The following is a 15,277-nucleotide window of genomic DNA, read 5'->3' on the forward strand; positions in this document are numbered from 1 at the left end:
AATGCTCCTTTAAATAATTTAAGATTAGAGGTCTAATCATACTAAAATATCAAGAGTAATCAAAGTTTCACTAAGAGAAGAAACTCAATTTATGTAGGGAACACGTAGCCATGTCGCAACATCTCCATTCGCATCGTCGCAACATCAGGAAGTTTCTTGTCATGACGTCGCCGTCTGTTCGACCGAAAATACGAGGCACACTCCACAAATTCATATATGATAAGTCTTAAATTTAAAATCTCAAGTTCAAATGTAAAGAAAAAAGGACCAGAATGTTAAAGAAAAAGTTCAAATGTACCTTTTTATTAAAGCTTAAAAAATAGTCAATTCAAACCCAAAACGTAATAAGGAATAATAGTACAAATTTGATTAGTTATCACATGTACCAAGGAAAAGCCGAATGGTAACAAATTTTTTTCCATCCCTAAGTTACTCCCTACAAGATAAAATAAACCAGTAAAATCCCAATTGTGGAGGACGAAAGATTTATAAATAGTTTGAAATTTAAATTATTATATATATATTTGAATGGATCGTCAGATTAGATAAAATTCAATAGGGCCCAGTAGGAAAAACAGCAACTGTGGCTCTTGTTTCTTTCTTAATTTTTGGGTGTGATAAATAATGCATTCAAAAGAAAAGGAAAAGGAAGAAAAAAAAAAAGAAAAGAAGAAGAAGCTGCTGTTGGTGTTGCAGTGGATGGTAATAAAGGAGGGGAAAATGGGGATGAGGAGGGGATCCCTGTCCTGTTTCACGGTTAAAGCTTAGTCGCCATGCAGATGCAGCAACGGCCTCTGTTGGCTTCAGCTCCATCATGCCTTCAATTTGATTTACAGACGCGTAAAAAGGACGAGTTTTGGTCCCACTTCTCACCATCTTAAGCGCTTTCCCTTTGCATTTTACTATATTTTGTTTGTTATCTCCACTAGTTAAAAACAATATTATTACGGGGATATATAGAGCTAAACAAAAATACTAATGGTTAGGCTTAAAATATTCTTTATTATTTTTATTAAAAAAAATACTTTTAAACATCTTTAGAAATAAATATCATTGTTATATTTTTTAAATTAATAGTGTTTGCAGTTATATAACATCAATCCATCAAATGTAAAATTCTTAAAATTTTTATATATTTATGCTATATGTCATGTTTTATTGTTTAATTATATTGTATTCAATCTATCTATCTATATTATATTTAAATGTTTTAGATGGTGTAATTAAAAATTTATTTTATTTAGTCTCGGGAGTTAGGTGAGATAATAAAGATCTTTTATCTTAACTAGTGGTCGAGGGTTCGATCTTTACCTCGGGTATGGAGCAGCTTTAAAACTTGCGGCCAAAATCTTCCTCCTTAATGGGTCTACATCTTTGCCTCACTCTAGTAAATATTTTAAGAAATAAAAAAATCCATTTTATTTAAAAATATAAAAAATATTATGATCATGTTTTTATATTTTTACAGTTTTATATAAAATATATAAAAAACCTTTTTAAAATTAGAATGAATCAATTACATCTTTAAAACCTTACTTCATTATTTCAAAGCCTCGTTTATTTTTTATGTAGCTTTTTTTAAAAACATATTTGGGTAAATTGTACAACTAAGTTTACTAAATTATTATTAAGTTTACGTTTAGGTTGCTCAGCTTCAAAAAAGTTACAAAATGGTCACTGAACTATTCAAAAGTTTTTATTTAAGTCACTATATATTGTTAAAATTACTATTGTATGACATTTTCTATTCGCACTGACTGCACTAATCAAAAGCTTTCCTTCCTTTTCTCTTCTACAATTCAATTTCATTTCACGAAATAGCTTTGAACGTTATGATCTACGAACCAAAATTTAAGCAACTTTCTTTTCCGTTCTCCGGCATTGGCCGTCAGATCAATTCGGTATGTTCTTCTACTCATCATTGACTATTGATCCATTGTACCGATTGTCAAACCATCGCTTGAAAATTGCTAGCTAGATTTTATTTTTTTAAAAAAACTTAACAACCCATTGACTTAAATATAATTTTTCAAATAGTCCAATTATCATTTTGTAACTTTTGAAAATTGAATGAATAAAACATAAACTTATTAATAGTTTAAAAATTTTGGGTGTAATTCAGCCGTATATTTTTCACATAAATATTTTTTTTCTAAAATTGTCATAATTTAGTATTATAACTCTTAAGTCCACTTGAATGCTTGGAAATCAAAGAATGGTGAAAGGATACATAAGAAAAGAAAAAAAGGGTTTAACCTGAAATCAAAGATAAAAGTCTCAATGATGAATATGAGATAGGAACCCGAGGAGTTCACACTAATATCCTCTCTAGTAATTTGGTTCAAGGATGCATGTGCGGCATGTCCAATTATTTTGATTAGGTCTTCAACTTTTTGCCCATGTGTGAGGCACATCACATGGTGTTCCAAATTTAGTTAACCCGGACCTAAAGCCAAACATTTATTATAAAGAAAAAAGGCAAAAAAAAAGAAAGGGGTGATGTGTTTTAAAGTAATCGTATCTCATATTAATTTATTAATATACTTTGATTACCTTTTCAACATGTCTGTGATTACCTTTTCAACAACAGTTTAACCCCCTCCCCCCCCCATTTCAGCTCCTCAATAAGTACCCCCACCATCTTCCCGCTTCCCATACGCCCGATATTCAACACATCAGCATTTCTCTTTCTTTACTCTCTTATAATTTTCCCCCATCTTAAAACTAAAGAAAAATAACAATGTCCGCAGTTGCTCCTTCTTTTTCCTTGAGTGTGCTCTGTTTTGCTTCATTGCTCTCCTTTTTTGGCTGTGGTGAATGCAAGAATCCCTGGAGTTTTTACTGGTGGAGCTTGGGAAAGTGCCCATGCTACATTTTATGGTGGAAGCGATGCTTCTGGAACAATGGGTATTTGTTTTTTAGTCCGTTAATCTTCTTCTTTAACCATAAACTGCTGTAGTTAATACAGTTGTCTTGCACAAGGCCTTGTTCTGCATTTCCCTAAAACCATGATTTTTTTGCATTGCATTTCCCTAAAACCATTAAAATGGTGTTTGAATTTTTTTCGTCCCTTTGTTTTAGGCGGTGCATGTGGGTACGGGAATCTCTACAGTCAAGGCTATGGCGTGAATACAGCAGCTTTAAGCCCTGCACTTTTCAATAATGGCCTTAGCTGCGGTGCTTGCTTTGAGATTAAGTGCGCAAACGACCCCAGATGGTGTCACTCCGGCAGCCCTTCCATTATTATCACTGCCACTAACTTTTGCCCTCCTAACTATGCTCTCCCAAATGACAATGGCGGCTGGTGCAACCCTCCACGCCCTCACTTTGACCTTGCCATGCCTATGTTCCTCAAAATCGCCGAGTACCGTGCTGGTATTGTCCCCGTCTCTTACCGTAGGTGAGTCCCCAAAATCTTTCCCCTTTTACTGCATTGGGTTTTCTGCCATTGTTATATTCGTACGATTTCTACAGAATTTTCTTGTTCCCAGTTTTCTTCGGAACCAAACAGATTATATTTACTGCGATTAATTAACTGTTGATTATTTTTGACAGAGTGCCATGCCGAAAGCAAGGGGGGATACGATTCACCATTAACGGATTCCGTTACTTCAACTTGGTTTTGGTCACCAACGTCGCGGGTGCAGGGGATATCGTGAAGGTGAAGGTGAAGGGAACCAACACCAATTGGATGAGCATGAGCCGTAACTGGGGTCAAAACTGGCAGTCAAACGCCGTTTTGGTGGGTCAGGCACTCTCGTTCAGAGTCACGGGCAGTGACAGGCGAACCTCCACTTCCTTGAACGTGGCACCTGCTAATTGGCAATTCGGCCAAACCTTCACGGGAAAGAATTTCCGCGTTTGAATCTCACACTTGCCCCTTTTTAGTAATATCTTCATATATTATTTTCCTTTTTTAACCCAGCTCTTCAAAATTCCTGTATTTTCCCAGGAAATTTTGAAGTAGTGGGTAGTTGGGTAAAAGTAAAAATGGGGGTTGGGGGGTGTTCGGTGGAATTTACAAAAAAAGAAAAGAAAATGGTGATAGATAGTTTAGCAAAGTGATTAAAGCGAAGCATATGTAGTAACTTTTGTTTTTCACCGTAATCTTGGGTCGGCGTTTTCCTTTTCTTTTGTTGGTGATTGAGCTGGTGCTAATAGTTAGTTCAAAGTCCAGCTAGTGGTAAAATGTTGTTTAAGGGGGCTGAAGCGGCTGCAAATCAAGGCAAAACATGTAGCCCGCAGCTCTTGGTCTTAGTCATTATATATATATACTAATTTTCATTTTTACTGCTCTAATACTGTACCTTCTTCTATATTTATCTTGCTTCATTTAGCTTTCTCATTTTTCATTAAAAGATATTTAAGAGCTTCCAATCTAATTCTCAAAGCAAATAAAAGAGTTATTAAAGGATGTATTTAATCTTAGGTAGCGTTTATTATGGGGGGTTTTGGTTTGTGCTCAACTGGCCATTGCTTCAAAGCAAGAAATAGTGGTAAATATCAAAGGAAGGAGGGGACTGCAAAGTAGGGCTTTCCATGAACCACATGTCGGTTGATGGTGAAGAAGACCATGTGCTGCTAGTCTGGCACTCGCCCTTGCCGTCCATTTAACTTTCTTTTTATGTTTTCAGCTTCCATGGCTCCACCCCCACAACCCCTTTTGCCTTTTTACCTTTATTTGATGCCTTGAAAGTGAGATACCAGATGCAAATATGAATCAATGAGTATTATGATGATACGCAAAAGAAAATAAACATGTCGTTAAATGTTAATACACAAATTAGCATATCTGGTTAGCACCATCGGCTTCCCTCAGCCGCCAAATATGTCGTCTTTAGAGTACACTTCTTAAAAAGTCTTAACGATTAGGGTCTATCGACAATGAGCAAATGTAAAACGGCACATCATTCATTGTATTAATTAACTAGTACCGTAGTATTAGCCAATAACAACTTAGGGAAATGAGTATTTTGATACATTAAAATGGTTTTTATGGCAAGTGTGATTAACAGATAGACATCACATCCCAGAAATAGAGAAAAATGTCCTGTCTAACTGAAGGTACTATATTTCCTCTTCTGTGAAATATCAACTATCAATAACAATGCATCTAATTTTGAGCCAAACAGACATCCTTTTCTTTTGTTATCGATATATATGGTCTCTGCTTACTTGCTTTGAAAGGAAAATAAATTGAATAAAGCAATAAAAGCGCGGTGGCTTTGGGCTTTGGCCATCTCAAAATTGCATTACCATCCGAATTTTTTGACCCAACTCTATGCCGTTCCTTGGCCTTTACCAACTTTAAAGATGCTTCCACTTAAGATGGTTGGTTTTAACAGACAAACGGCATCTCTTTCATTGTCTTTTTCCCAAGAAAATTATCAAGTTGTATGCCTTTTTAGGTAAAATAATAGGACGATGAAGCTCGGCCTAGGTTTCAGATTCCAATCACGATAAAAATTGGTTTGGTAGAGCAAATGGATACTTCAAATTTGGCCACTCCTCACAATCTATGGCAATTCAGTCCTGGGGTCGAAACTATATAGTCTTCTGTTAAAACTAGTCAACAAGAATCCAATAACTAGTTAATAAAAGTCAATCTCAAGCTGGATTATGCTATCCTTTTAGCATAAGCTGGCCAAACAGTGATATATATATTTTACAATTGGGGAGGTTTGCAAAGGCAGACAGGCTATAATGGAAATGGAATATGTACCAAAAGTTATCATCATCTTTGCTTAATTTAGGAATCCTTTCAAAACTTTGCATGGGAATTTCTTCTGTCAATCAAAATTAAGGTTCGGCCTGTCAGGTTGATAGTAGCAATGTTTGACCTATACATTCGCAATACAGAGGCTAAAACTATGAGAAATAATGCAAGAAACCACGAACCTGATTGATCTCTGTTTGAGCTGAAGTCAAAATCCTCTTCACCACCCCAACCATTGTTCAATGCACACTACTGCAGCTTCCAGTAGCTTAACTTAAAAACTTCTACATCAATAGAGCATCAACCAATACATTGAATTACTTACAATTCCTTCTATCTTTTTTTTTGTTGTTCAGCACTTACAATTCCTATGTCTAAACTACAAAATTTGTAATTGAAAAAGGTACATCTAGTCCCCGTGCTTATACGAAAAACAAAAAGAGAAGACTTCTGTTCTGTTATTTGTAATTGGCGGAGCTTAGTTAGTAATGGGATGCATTAGAGGAAGTCATAAACTTGTTACTTTTCATCTTCATTTGTTTACAGCTTGGAAAAAACAGTTGTTCATTGAATCAATGCGTGAAAGTTGAAACTTAAAAAACCTACCATCAATTTGTACCAGTACAATAATGATTGGGTGCGTCATTTGGGCTTGGTATCAAGCAGGGCCCAATCCATTAATGCTTTCGGGCTTCATTTCAGCAAAGCTCTAGCTCTCTTCCATGTCGTTTTCGTGTTTCACTTCGACTTTCCTGTTGTCATATGTATTTTAGGTTTTACCTCTATAACTTTTGTAGCTCTGCTCTACGGTTCCTACTCCCATAACCTCTACAACTTTACCCTGTATATTTGTTATGTTGGTTTCTTTTCACCGTACTTACAGTCACTAAGCTAGTTATCATAATATAGTACGAACAAGCTCTTGGGATCAAGCATATCGACTCTCACTTTTTTTCTCATTCATTTTTTATCTTCTTTTAGCCTTCTCTATGAGTAAATATATATATATGCTGACATAAGTATGGAAAATCATCTCGAAGCATAATTTCTAACACTCTAAATCACTTTTATTGTGCAAGAATTTTGAAGCATTTGAACCTATTCCGCCTTCCTCGATCCATAACCAAAAACATGTAGGAAGAAAATCGAAACGATGTGGTGGGAAGCTGATCTTCGCAACGCTCGAACAATGTGTGATTCGATTGGAGTAGAACTCGGCAATCATTGAAACAAATCGTAGTTTCCCCTATCACACACATCGACCTTCTCCGTTAACGTAATATTTATTAACCAACCAACTAAGCAGAGCTATTGGATCCAAGGGAATACCGATCTGAAGCCCGGAATGGATGACCCTCGATTCCAGAATACATCCTCATAATGTTGTTAGTTTCGACTCACCGCCATTTCTCTGATTCTGACTCACTCACTTCTCCCTCTCCCTACCAAAAAATTTTTGAATTTTTTCTACTTTTTATTGTTTGTTTCCTTCCGAAACGGACCGGCTTTTCCTTAAATTTACGAAAGCATCCATGTGCCCTTACGTGGCACTATGAGCTAAGCCTGATGTAATTTAACTTTTCAAGTGAGGTCTAAAACGTCAATTGGATATTTAAGAAGAAAAAGAAAAGAAATGACTTCCCAATTCCCAGTCCCACAGAATCAGAGTAATTCATTTCCAAGCAATAAGTTTTAGGGTTTTGAGTTCTGTTCTCTTGACAATGGCTGCGATTTACAGTCTTTACATAATCAACAAATCAGGAGGTTTGATATTTTATAAGGTATCATTTCTTTGAAACCCTTTTCTGTTTGTTTCTCGAGAATATTTGGAAAAGTTTTTCTTTTTCTGAAGGATTATGGATCCAAGGGGCGGATGGATACGAATGATAGCTTGAGAGTGGCTAGTCTATGGCATTCGATGCACGCTATCTCACAGCAGCTATCGCCTACCACTGGTTGTTCTGGAATTGAGCTACTTGAAGCTGATACATTTGATCTCCATTGTTTTCAATCTCTTACCGGTAATTTTTTGTTTAGAAATATCAATTGTACTATTTTGCATACTGGGGAAATTTGAAATGCGAAAGTAGAATTGGAGAAAACTGATTTGCAGATCTGATTTTCCCACTCGGTTGACTGAAAGTTGTAGACTAGGATTGGTCAGCCATCGTTTGGATGTTCGTTGATTCGATTAAGGAAATTAATCTTGCCCTTTTTCCTGCTTAAAATACGAATATTGGGAGTTCTTATCATGTAAGATGATGAATAGAAAATGAAACTTTCTGGAAATTTATTTTTATATAAATATAGGAAGCTTGAATAATTTTTTATGAACGCAGTTGGCAATGCTTGCTTTTACACTTTCTTGAAGCCTGAAACTACGGGACGAGAACTGTTGGCAGTGAAATACTTTTTATTTAATGCTTGTCGAGCAGTTTTTTATCCGTCAACTTGAAGATAGGATGATAGTATCAAAATATCTGTTAGTCTAATTGTGCCATTAATGATAAGTATAACACTTGAGACCATATTATAGGAAAATTGACAAACTTGAAGGGTGGTTTACTTATTTCTCCTTGTTAGTCCTGACAATTTGTGCTGCATAAATCTCTTGTTCTTGCATTTGACATGGAATGGCATTTTCCAGACATGGGTTGTTTGGGAGGTAGTGTCATGTGCATGTTTTCTGAAACCATGATTTTGTAGACAACTAGGCATTATGTTCTCTACACTGTTGATTTTGCAAATATGCATGTTATGATTTGCAGGGACGAAGTTCTTTGTAGTTTGCGAACCTGGGACACAGCACATGGAGGCTCTCTTGAAAGTTGTTTATGAGCTCTACACAGATTATGTTTTGAAGAACCCCTTCTATGAGATGGAGATGCCTATACGATGCGAACTCTTTGACATCAACCTGACACAGGCAGTACAGAAGGATCGTGTTGCGCTTTTGGGGCGATAAGCTGTCCTGGAACCTTTATCTTACCAAAATGTCACCATCTCTTATCTTCATCAGTACACTTTTGATGGAAGATTGCTATCAAGTTTGTATCAACCTGTGTATTGGGATATCATCATGCTCCTTTGTTTAGCTCATAAGTGCTGAATCATTTACAACATATGATGATTTCTGGAGTTGTTTCTCCCAATTAACATTTATAAAATTAATGAAAAAATCCTTTTAGAGGCATGCTCCCCTATTATTTATTTGCTATTGTTTTTCAATCTTTATCTAGGAAGAAGTTACAGCAGGGGAGATCTTATGAATGAAACATTCATAGTGAATCATTTGCATTCATTCAATGAGAAAGATACTGTACGTGAAATCTCTCCTGCATAGATTTTACCAAGAACAAAGTCTCTATCCTTGCCAACTCGAAGCTTCAGCTTTTTCAGTCTCTTCTTTCATTCATGTGCATGGTTGGAAAAGAAAGCTGAAGAGTAGGGAACTTTGAAAGGTTAGTCTGATCTCTTCAAGTTATTGAATAGTCTCTCCCTGTTTTTCATTCGAATCTTATCCTAAAAGATTATTTCTCAAGTCTTGCGCTGGTCTTACGGTTCAACCTGAACTTTCAGATGAAATATTGTTGTTTGACAATCAATCACCATTCACTTTACTAACCCAGATCTCACTTATCGTTTTGCATTTGGACTTCTCTTTCTTGACTCTTTAATCCTTTCTTTAACGCACTGTTTCATGCTAAATTTGTATTCAAGAATTAAAAAAAAAGTTGCATTTAATTTGCTTGGTTGCTTATGACAATAGTTGGTTTTCGATGTTTTGAAAATTAGATGGACAAACAATTGACGGGCAAATTCCGGTAAGAGTTTAGAAAGAAGAGTATGGTCTTAGTAAATAGCTTTGAAAAGACAATAAGACATGCATCTCAAAATACCATATGGATTATAACAAAACGAGGATTCTTACACGGTTTCAAATGAGCTTAGTTACATTGGCATGCAAAGACCATATGCTAAGCTCAATATCATTTTCATAAAAACATAAACATGTATCCTTCACTTTTTCTCAATCATGATGGTATGATATATAGCAAAACCCAGATCATATTCATGCATGCTCTTGGGTCTGAGCTTGATGAATTTCAGAGCTAGATTTAAAAAGTTTAACCCGAAAACACTGTACACAACCATGTTCTTGTTTCCTGCCTAAATCCCAAAAACAATTCATATGGATATTCAAATCAGGAAGAAAATTGCAGCTGCATCGAAAAGGTTTTGATCTAAACATGGAGAGGTGAAGCAGAAGGCTTCGGATAAGTGGTTGGTTTACCATTGGAACGGTTGTGAGCATTTCCACGGCGTTCTTTCTGATTTCTTTTTGGCATGTCTCCCGTCTCCTGAAGCTTCTCGAGTGCTGTTACCACCTCATCCATGCTTGGCCTCAACTTGGGTTCTACGGCTAAGCACTGGTGTGCAAGGTTAGCAGCCTCTTGTGCCCGAGTCAATGAATACTGGCCTTGGAGACGGGTGTCTAGCACACGGAATAACCTACGTTTGTTGGTCAGGTAAGGTTTTGCCCAATCGACCAGATTGTGTTCTCCAGATGGTCTGTTATTGTCTATAGCTCGTCGGCCGGATAACATTTCTATTAGAACAACTCCGAAACTGTATATGTCACTCTTGGCAGTCAAATGACCTTTCCAATAGAAAATTTCAATTGATATCAATACCTTCATCTCATATGATCCAATAACAAATAACTAATTGCAATGAGAATCAAGTAGATACATATAACAGCCAAACATAGATCAAGTTTTTAAGCGGGAACCAATACCTGTGGCTAGATACTCTGGAGCAGCATATCCATAGGTTCCCATGACCCTAGTGGAAACATGGCTTCTGTCACCAGTTGGTCCATCCCTAGCCAACCCGAAATCGGAGAGTTTGGCGTTGTAATTCTGCAAAAATTGAATGGAACGTAAGGGATGAAATTCCAAAGATATTAACACAAATGGAAGGGGAAGCATTAGCTAAGTTACACATACTGAATCGAGCAAGATATTAGAAGTTTTGAAGTCGCGATATATGACTTGTGTTTTGGCATTGTGAAGAAAAGCAAGTCCCTTGGCAGCACCAAGTGCAACCTTCATCCGTATACCCCAAGAAAGTGGTGGAAAGTGCGACCCCCCTGTTTCAACATCAAATTAGCCACAGTGGATAGGATTTCATAAATATGATTATATGAATGGTTCATAAATGCAAGGAAACTCACTCCTAAATAAATGGTTCTCCATGCTACCCCGTACCATGAACTCGTATACCAGAAGCCGGTGCTCGTCCTCTAAGCAGTAACCAATCAACTTTACAAGATTTGGGTGATGCAATTGTCCAAGATAGTTGATTTCAGCCTGCATACCAAATTATGACATCATGATTTCACCAAATTTAAGATCATTACAAACATGGCAAGTGAAATTAATGACAGGAAGCAGCCATTTGAGAAAGTCAAAATGAAAAAAATACTAACCAGCCATTCCTTGTGACCCTGGAATCCTTCTTGGTTGAGCCTTTTAACAGCAATTATTATGCCAGTACCTGGCTTGGTGGCTTTGAATGAATGTTCATCAATCCATCCTTTGAAGACAGAACCAAATCCACCTTCTCCTAGGACACTGTCTGGTCTAAAGTTTCTGGTGGCTGCTTTCAGCTCACTGAAAGTGAAAGTCTTTAAATTTGAAGACTGCAAAATCTCACCTTCACTCCGAGGGGTTTGTGGAATAGAAGCTGAAGATTCCCTGCTGCTTGAACTACTCAAATTGTTCCCATTTCTGCTGGCATTCCTTGAATTAACCACTGTAATACAATAGTTCATTTCACATGCTTTATATAAAATTCTCTCAACTCTAAACGAAAACTCCAAGTTTTTTAAAGCTCCATACAGGATCCATGTTACAATTTGAAGGAAAAAGAAAGCTTTAAGCAAAAGAATAAAAAAAAAAAAAACAACAATGAACTCACCCGTGCTAGGACTGACAGACTTGATACGATGGCTCCAGCAAACTCCCATCAAAACAGAGTAAAACCCAGACTTCCTTTCTTTCAATCTTCTATTTTTGGCTTTTTTTCCTCTTAATGGAAAAAAAGGGAAATCGATGAAGATCAAAAAAGATGGCAGTAGGTGGTAATAGGGTAGCAAGATTTTGGATATGATGTCCTTTTTCCGAAGGTGGGTTTGGCTTGAAGAGAGCAAAATCAACAAGTAAAGGTGGAAAAAAAAAAAAAAGCTTCTTTGCTTGATGGATTTGCTTGCTTTCTGTGTTTCTTCCTACCTTCCTTTAAAGAGTAGCCCTTTTTAGACTTCAGCCAACCATTTATCGTAGACTGTTGACTCCTTCAGCTTCTTTTGTTTGTTTTCCCCCAAGAAATTCACCATGTGAACAAGACAATTTTATAGTACTATTAAACAATAAACTATTTTCTTTAACCCATGAGCCAAAAACACCAATAGAAAACAAGTTGCATAAAAATCAAAATAAGATTAAGAGATAGAGAGATTGAAAGAGGGGTTTAATTTAATAATCAAACTTGGTTTGCTCTATATGGGATTCCTTTGGTTAAATTTTCCCTCTTGATTCTCAATGATTAGTCAAGTCAACCCTCTTCCCCCACACCTGTAAAGAACCTTTGTCTTCACCCTTGGTTTTACCTTAAAAAAACATGTTGCTTTGCCAGTGTGAAAATGCGCCATGGCAGTTGGGCTCTTGTCAATGATGCCATTCTTTGATTTGTCAAGGCATCATGAAGCTTCTCTTTTACTAAATCCGGTAATTCCTGTTTGTAGATTCTTACTGGAATTATTACATCCATAAGATATAATAGAAGTATTATTTATACATTAGTTTTTTACCACTTCATTATTGAATAAATTTTTTTAAATCTAAGTAAAATTTTGAACGTCAATATGATAAAAATGTTATATTTTTAATTGGAAAGTATTATGCATGTAACCAGATAAAGGAAAAACATCACTTTCTCCAAACATGTGTCATTGTGCCCCCGGACTTTAGATTATTTATTTTCTCCAAACACTTGACTGTGTACTAATACAAGATAAATTGATAATTTTCATTTTGAAAATTTTATATAACATGATAAAATAGTAGAAAATATAATATAATTATATACTTGTATCAAAATTGAATAATTTATATATAATTATATAAATATTTAAGATTTTAGTTAAAACTTAATATAACAAAGCCCCTATAAATTAATTCAAAATTCAATTGAGTTACTAATTAAAAAAAAACAATACTCCACCATTATTGAATATAAGAAACAATTAAGGTCTCGAATTGCCAATGGAAACCGTTAAAAGTCGTTATGTTGGTCAAAAGTCGATATATACTCTTTAAAATTATTTAAAACTTCATAAAATTATATAGAAAATTGTAAAAATGTTATATATCTTTTAAAATTATTAAAAAAAATTAAAAATGGAAAAATATAAGAAAGCATATAAAATTATGAAAAATATAAAATTGAAAAAAAATACATTAAAAATTAATAGAAAATTAAGAAATATATATATTTTAAAGCTATAAAAAATTAATGATAAACATATGAAAAATCAAAAAACACTAAATTTTCTAGATTCCAAATCATATTCTTTTAATGTTGGTTTCTTTGGGGTGTGCCTCTATTTATCGGACTCTTCACAGGCACTTAGAAAGACGATCGACAAGTAATCGAAGAAGGGTCAAAAATATATTTTAATGTTGGTTTTTTAGAGAGTTTTATATTCAGGTATTGGGTATTGCTCTTTTAGGATTATTTTCTCTATTTTGTACTCTCGTTCGTTTGCTTGTTTAGTGAAAAGCCGAAGCTTCCCTTTACCCGTAATTTTTTATCCTCTTAACTGAGGATTTTCCATGTAAAATTTCTATGTTCGATCTTCTATACTTCTCTATTTCGTGATTTATATGGATACATCCCAACCATTTCCAAAAATGTTGGGAGATATCAAACATTTTATCTTAAATATTTCCACCTTAAACTAAAACAATGTGTGTCCTCGTCCAATTTTTTACCTTCAATTTTAGATGGAAACAGCTCAAAGGCTGTTAAGTCTAGATAATATTTTGGTTTTATGTTTTTCTTTTTCCATTTTGATTTTTACTTTATACTTGAAAGAGAGTTATTTATTTATTTTTATCAATTTTCTAAACAACTAGTTGTTTTCATTTTTAATGTTGATAATACTTATAGTAGAAGTGGAGATGACTAAAGGAAATTCTTTATAAGCTTAGTAACTCTTATACACATGAGACATACATAAGTAGATAGATCACAAATCATTTTATATACCACATTACATTTTCTATTATGTATTAGACATGACATTTATGTGAAAGAGTTTCGGAATATATTTTTAATTTTATTTTATACTTTTGTCATGTAACGTGTCACATGGTGAACATAATAACTGATAATTGATTGTTTATATTCGATTAATGATTCAATTGAGTATTATTTTTTATTGAGGATTCAATTGATTATTAAATTATTTTATAGTATCTTTTTGTCCTATTAAAACTTTAATTAAATATAATGATAGGTGGCATCAAATAAGTGGATGATTGGCCAAAAAGAGTTCACACAAAGTAAATGTTTGTGCTATAACAGAAGACTCGCTGTGGCTTGAGGAAAAGAAAGAACTTTAAGAAATCACCAAGAAAGCAAAACCCATGATGAACTGACAAAGGCAAAGTTGCTACCATAGGGAATACCAATGATGTCTTACAGGTACAGGGGTTAGAGACCCATTTCTTTGAACATATGGATCAAGAGAGTATGGAAATGGATTATGAGGGAGGAGATAATACCATCAAAGTCACGGGGGAGAGGAAAAAGAAAGAAGCAAAGAATTAGGAAGGAATGGACCAAAACCCTCATTGTTGAACTATTTGGTAAACAGAGTTCATTGAACTACGTTTAGGATACCAACTCACCAAGTCTACTTGTATGGAAGATTACGATAGTTTCTTTATTAATTTGTGGTTCATAAACGAAACCATTTTTATGGTGTTAAAGTTGCCTATCAAGTTTATGGTATCGGAGGTGACATCTAGCATAATGACATCTTTGAAATGTATTTTTCAAAATCATATAACTTAAATTTTATCATAAACTTTAATTTTTATGTTATTTAATACATTAATTTACTATTTGCTATTAATTTTTTTTACCATCCCAAACGTTAAAATCTTACTCTTAAACGTGCTTAAACTAATTTTTAGTGATTATTGCAATAATAACTACTATTTACTATTAATTAATTAATTAATTAATTAGAATGGAATGAAAAAAATTGTAAGGTAAATTACACTATTAATCACTAAACTATAGATATGTTTTTATTTTGGTCACTTAACTAAAAAAAGTTACAACTTGGTTACTGAACTATTCAATATTTTTTATTTTTCACTTAGTTGTTAAAATCGATGTTATATGACTTTCTTTGTTCGTATTGTCTACATCTATTGAAAGTTCTCTTTCACCTTTTCTTTTATAATTCAGTTTCTTTTTTTCATGAAA

At 34.5% G+C, this 15,277-nt stretch overlaps 2 protein-coding genes and 1 pseudogene across 4 annotated transcripts; 2 read left to right on the forward strand and 1 right to left on the reverse strand.

Annotated features, from left to right (window-relative positions):
- The first annotated feature begins 2,647 nt into the window (after nucleotides 1-2,647).
- Nucleotides 2,648-4,299, forward strand: LOC107889685 (expansin-A6-like; annotated as a pseudogene). The gene is made up of 3 exons (XR_001681832.2): nucleotides 2,648-2,907; nucleotides 3,082-3,400; nucleotides 3,556-4,299. The product of XR_001681832.2 is annotated as an expansin-A6-like (transcript).
- A 2,346-nt stretch (nucleotides 4,300-6,645) lies between these two features.
- On the forward strand, nucleotides 6,646-8,909 carry LOC107889687 (trafficking protein particle complex subunit 4). Of its 2 annotated transcripts, none has more exons than XM_016814210.2 (3): nucleotides 6,646-7,497; nucleotides 7,584-7,737; nucleotides 8,485-8,909. In XM_016814210.2, the coding sequence occupies exons 1-3, from the start codon at nucleotides 7,438-7,440 to the stop codon at nucleotides 8,679-8,681; spliced, it is 411 nt and encodes a 136-aa protein (XP_016669699.1). In that variant the 5' UTR covers nucleotides 6,646-7,437; the 3' UTR covers nucleotides 8,682-8,909. The 2 variants fall into 2 exon arrangements, with proteins under 2 accessions (XP_016669699.1, XP_016669697.1); XM_016814208.2 differs by having other exon boundaries at nucleotides 7,266-7,497; nucleotides 7,569-7,737.
- A 691-nt stretch (nucleotides 8,910-9,600) lies between these two features.
- Nucleotides 9,601-12,158, reverse strand: LOC107889686 (receptor-like cytoplasmic kinase 176). Its single transcript, XM_016814207.2, has 6 exons — nucleotides 11,699-12,158; nucleotides 11,208-11,533; nucleotides 10,953-11,088; nucleotides 10,726-10,868; nucleotides 10,515-10,638; nucleotides 9,601-10,376 (listed from the first exon to the last, which is right to left on the reverse strand). Exons 1-6 carry the CDS (start codon nucleotides 11,745-11,747, stop codon nucleotides 9,961-9,963), a joined length of 1,194 nt encoding a protein of 397 aa, XP_016669696.2. The 5' UTR covers nucleotides 11,748-12,158; the 3' UTR covers nucleotides 9,601-9,960.
- Between the last annotated feature and the right edge of the window lie 3,119 nt (nucleotides 12,159-15,277).

Source organism: Gossypium hirsutum, chromosome A09 (genome assembly GCF_007990345.1).
Source record: "Gossypium hirsutum isolate 1008001.06 chromosome A09, Gossypium_hirsutum_v2.1, whole genome shotgun sequence".
Classification (NCBI taxonomy): Eukaryota; Viridiplantae; Streptophyta; class Magnoliopsida; order Malvales; family Malvaceae; genus Gossypium; species Gossypium hirsutum.

Excerpts from the sequence above, each read along its gene's own strand:
- LOC107889686 (XM_016814207.2), bottom strand. The coding sequence starts at position 11,747 with ATGGGAGTTTGCTGGAGCCATCGTATCAAGTCTGTCAGTCCTAGCACG. Across the intron at positions 11,534-11,698 it reads GTCTGTCAGTCCTAGCACGG|TGGTTAATTCAAGGAATGCC; the intron begins GTGAGTTCATTG and ends ATTGTATTACAG. Across the intron at positions 10,869-10,952 it reads GGAGAACCATTTATTTAGGA|GGGGGTCGCACTTTCCACCA; the intron begins GTGAGTTTCCTT and ends ATGTTGAAACAG.
- LOC107889687 (XM_016814208.2), top strand. The coding sequence starts at position 7,438 with ATGGCTGCGATTTACAGTCTTTACATAATCAACAAATCAGGAGGTTTG. Across the intron at positions 7,498-7,568 it reads GAGGTTTGATATTTTATAAG|GATTATGGATCCAAGGGGCG; the intron begins GTATCATTTCTT and ends CTTTTTCTGAAG. Across the intron at positions 7,738-8,484 it reads TTGTTTTCAATCTCTTACCG|GGACGAAGTTCTTTGTAGTT; the intron begins GTAATTTTTTGT and ends TATGATTTGCAG.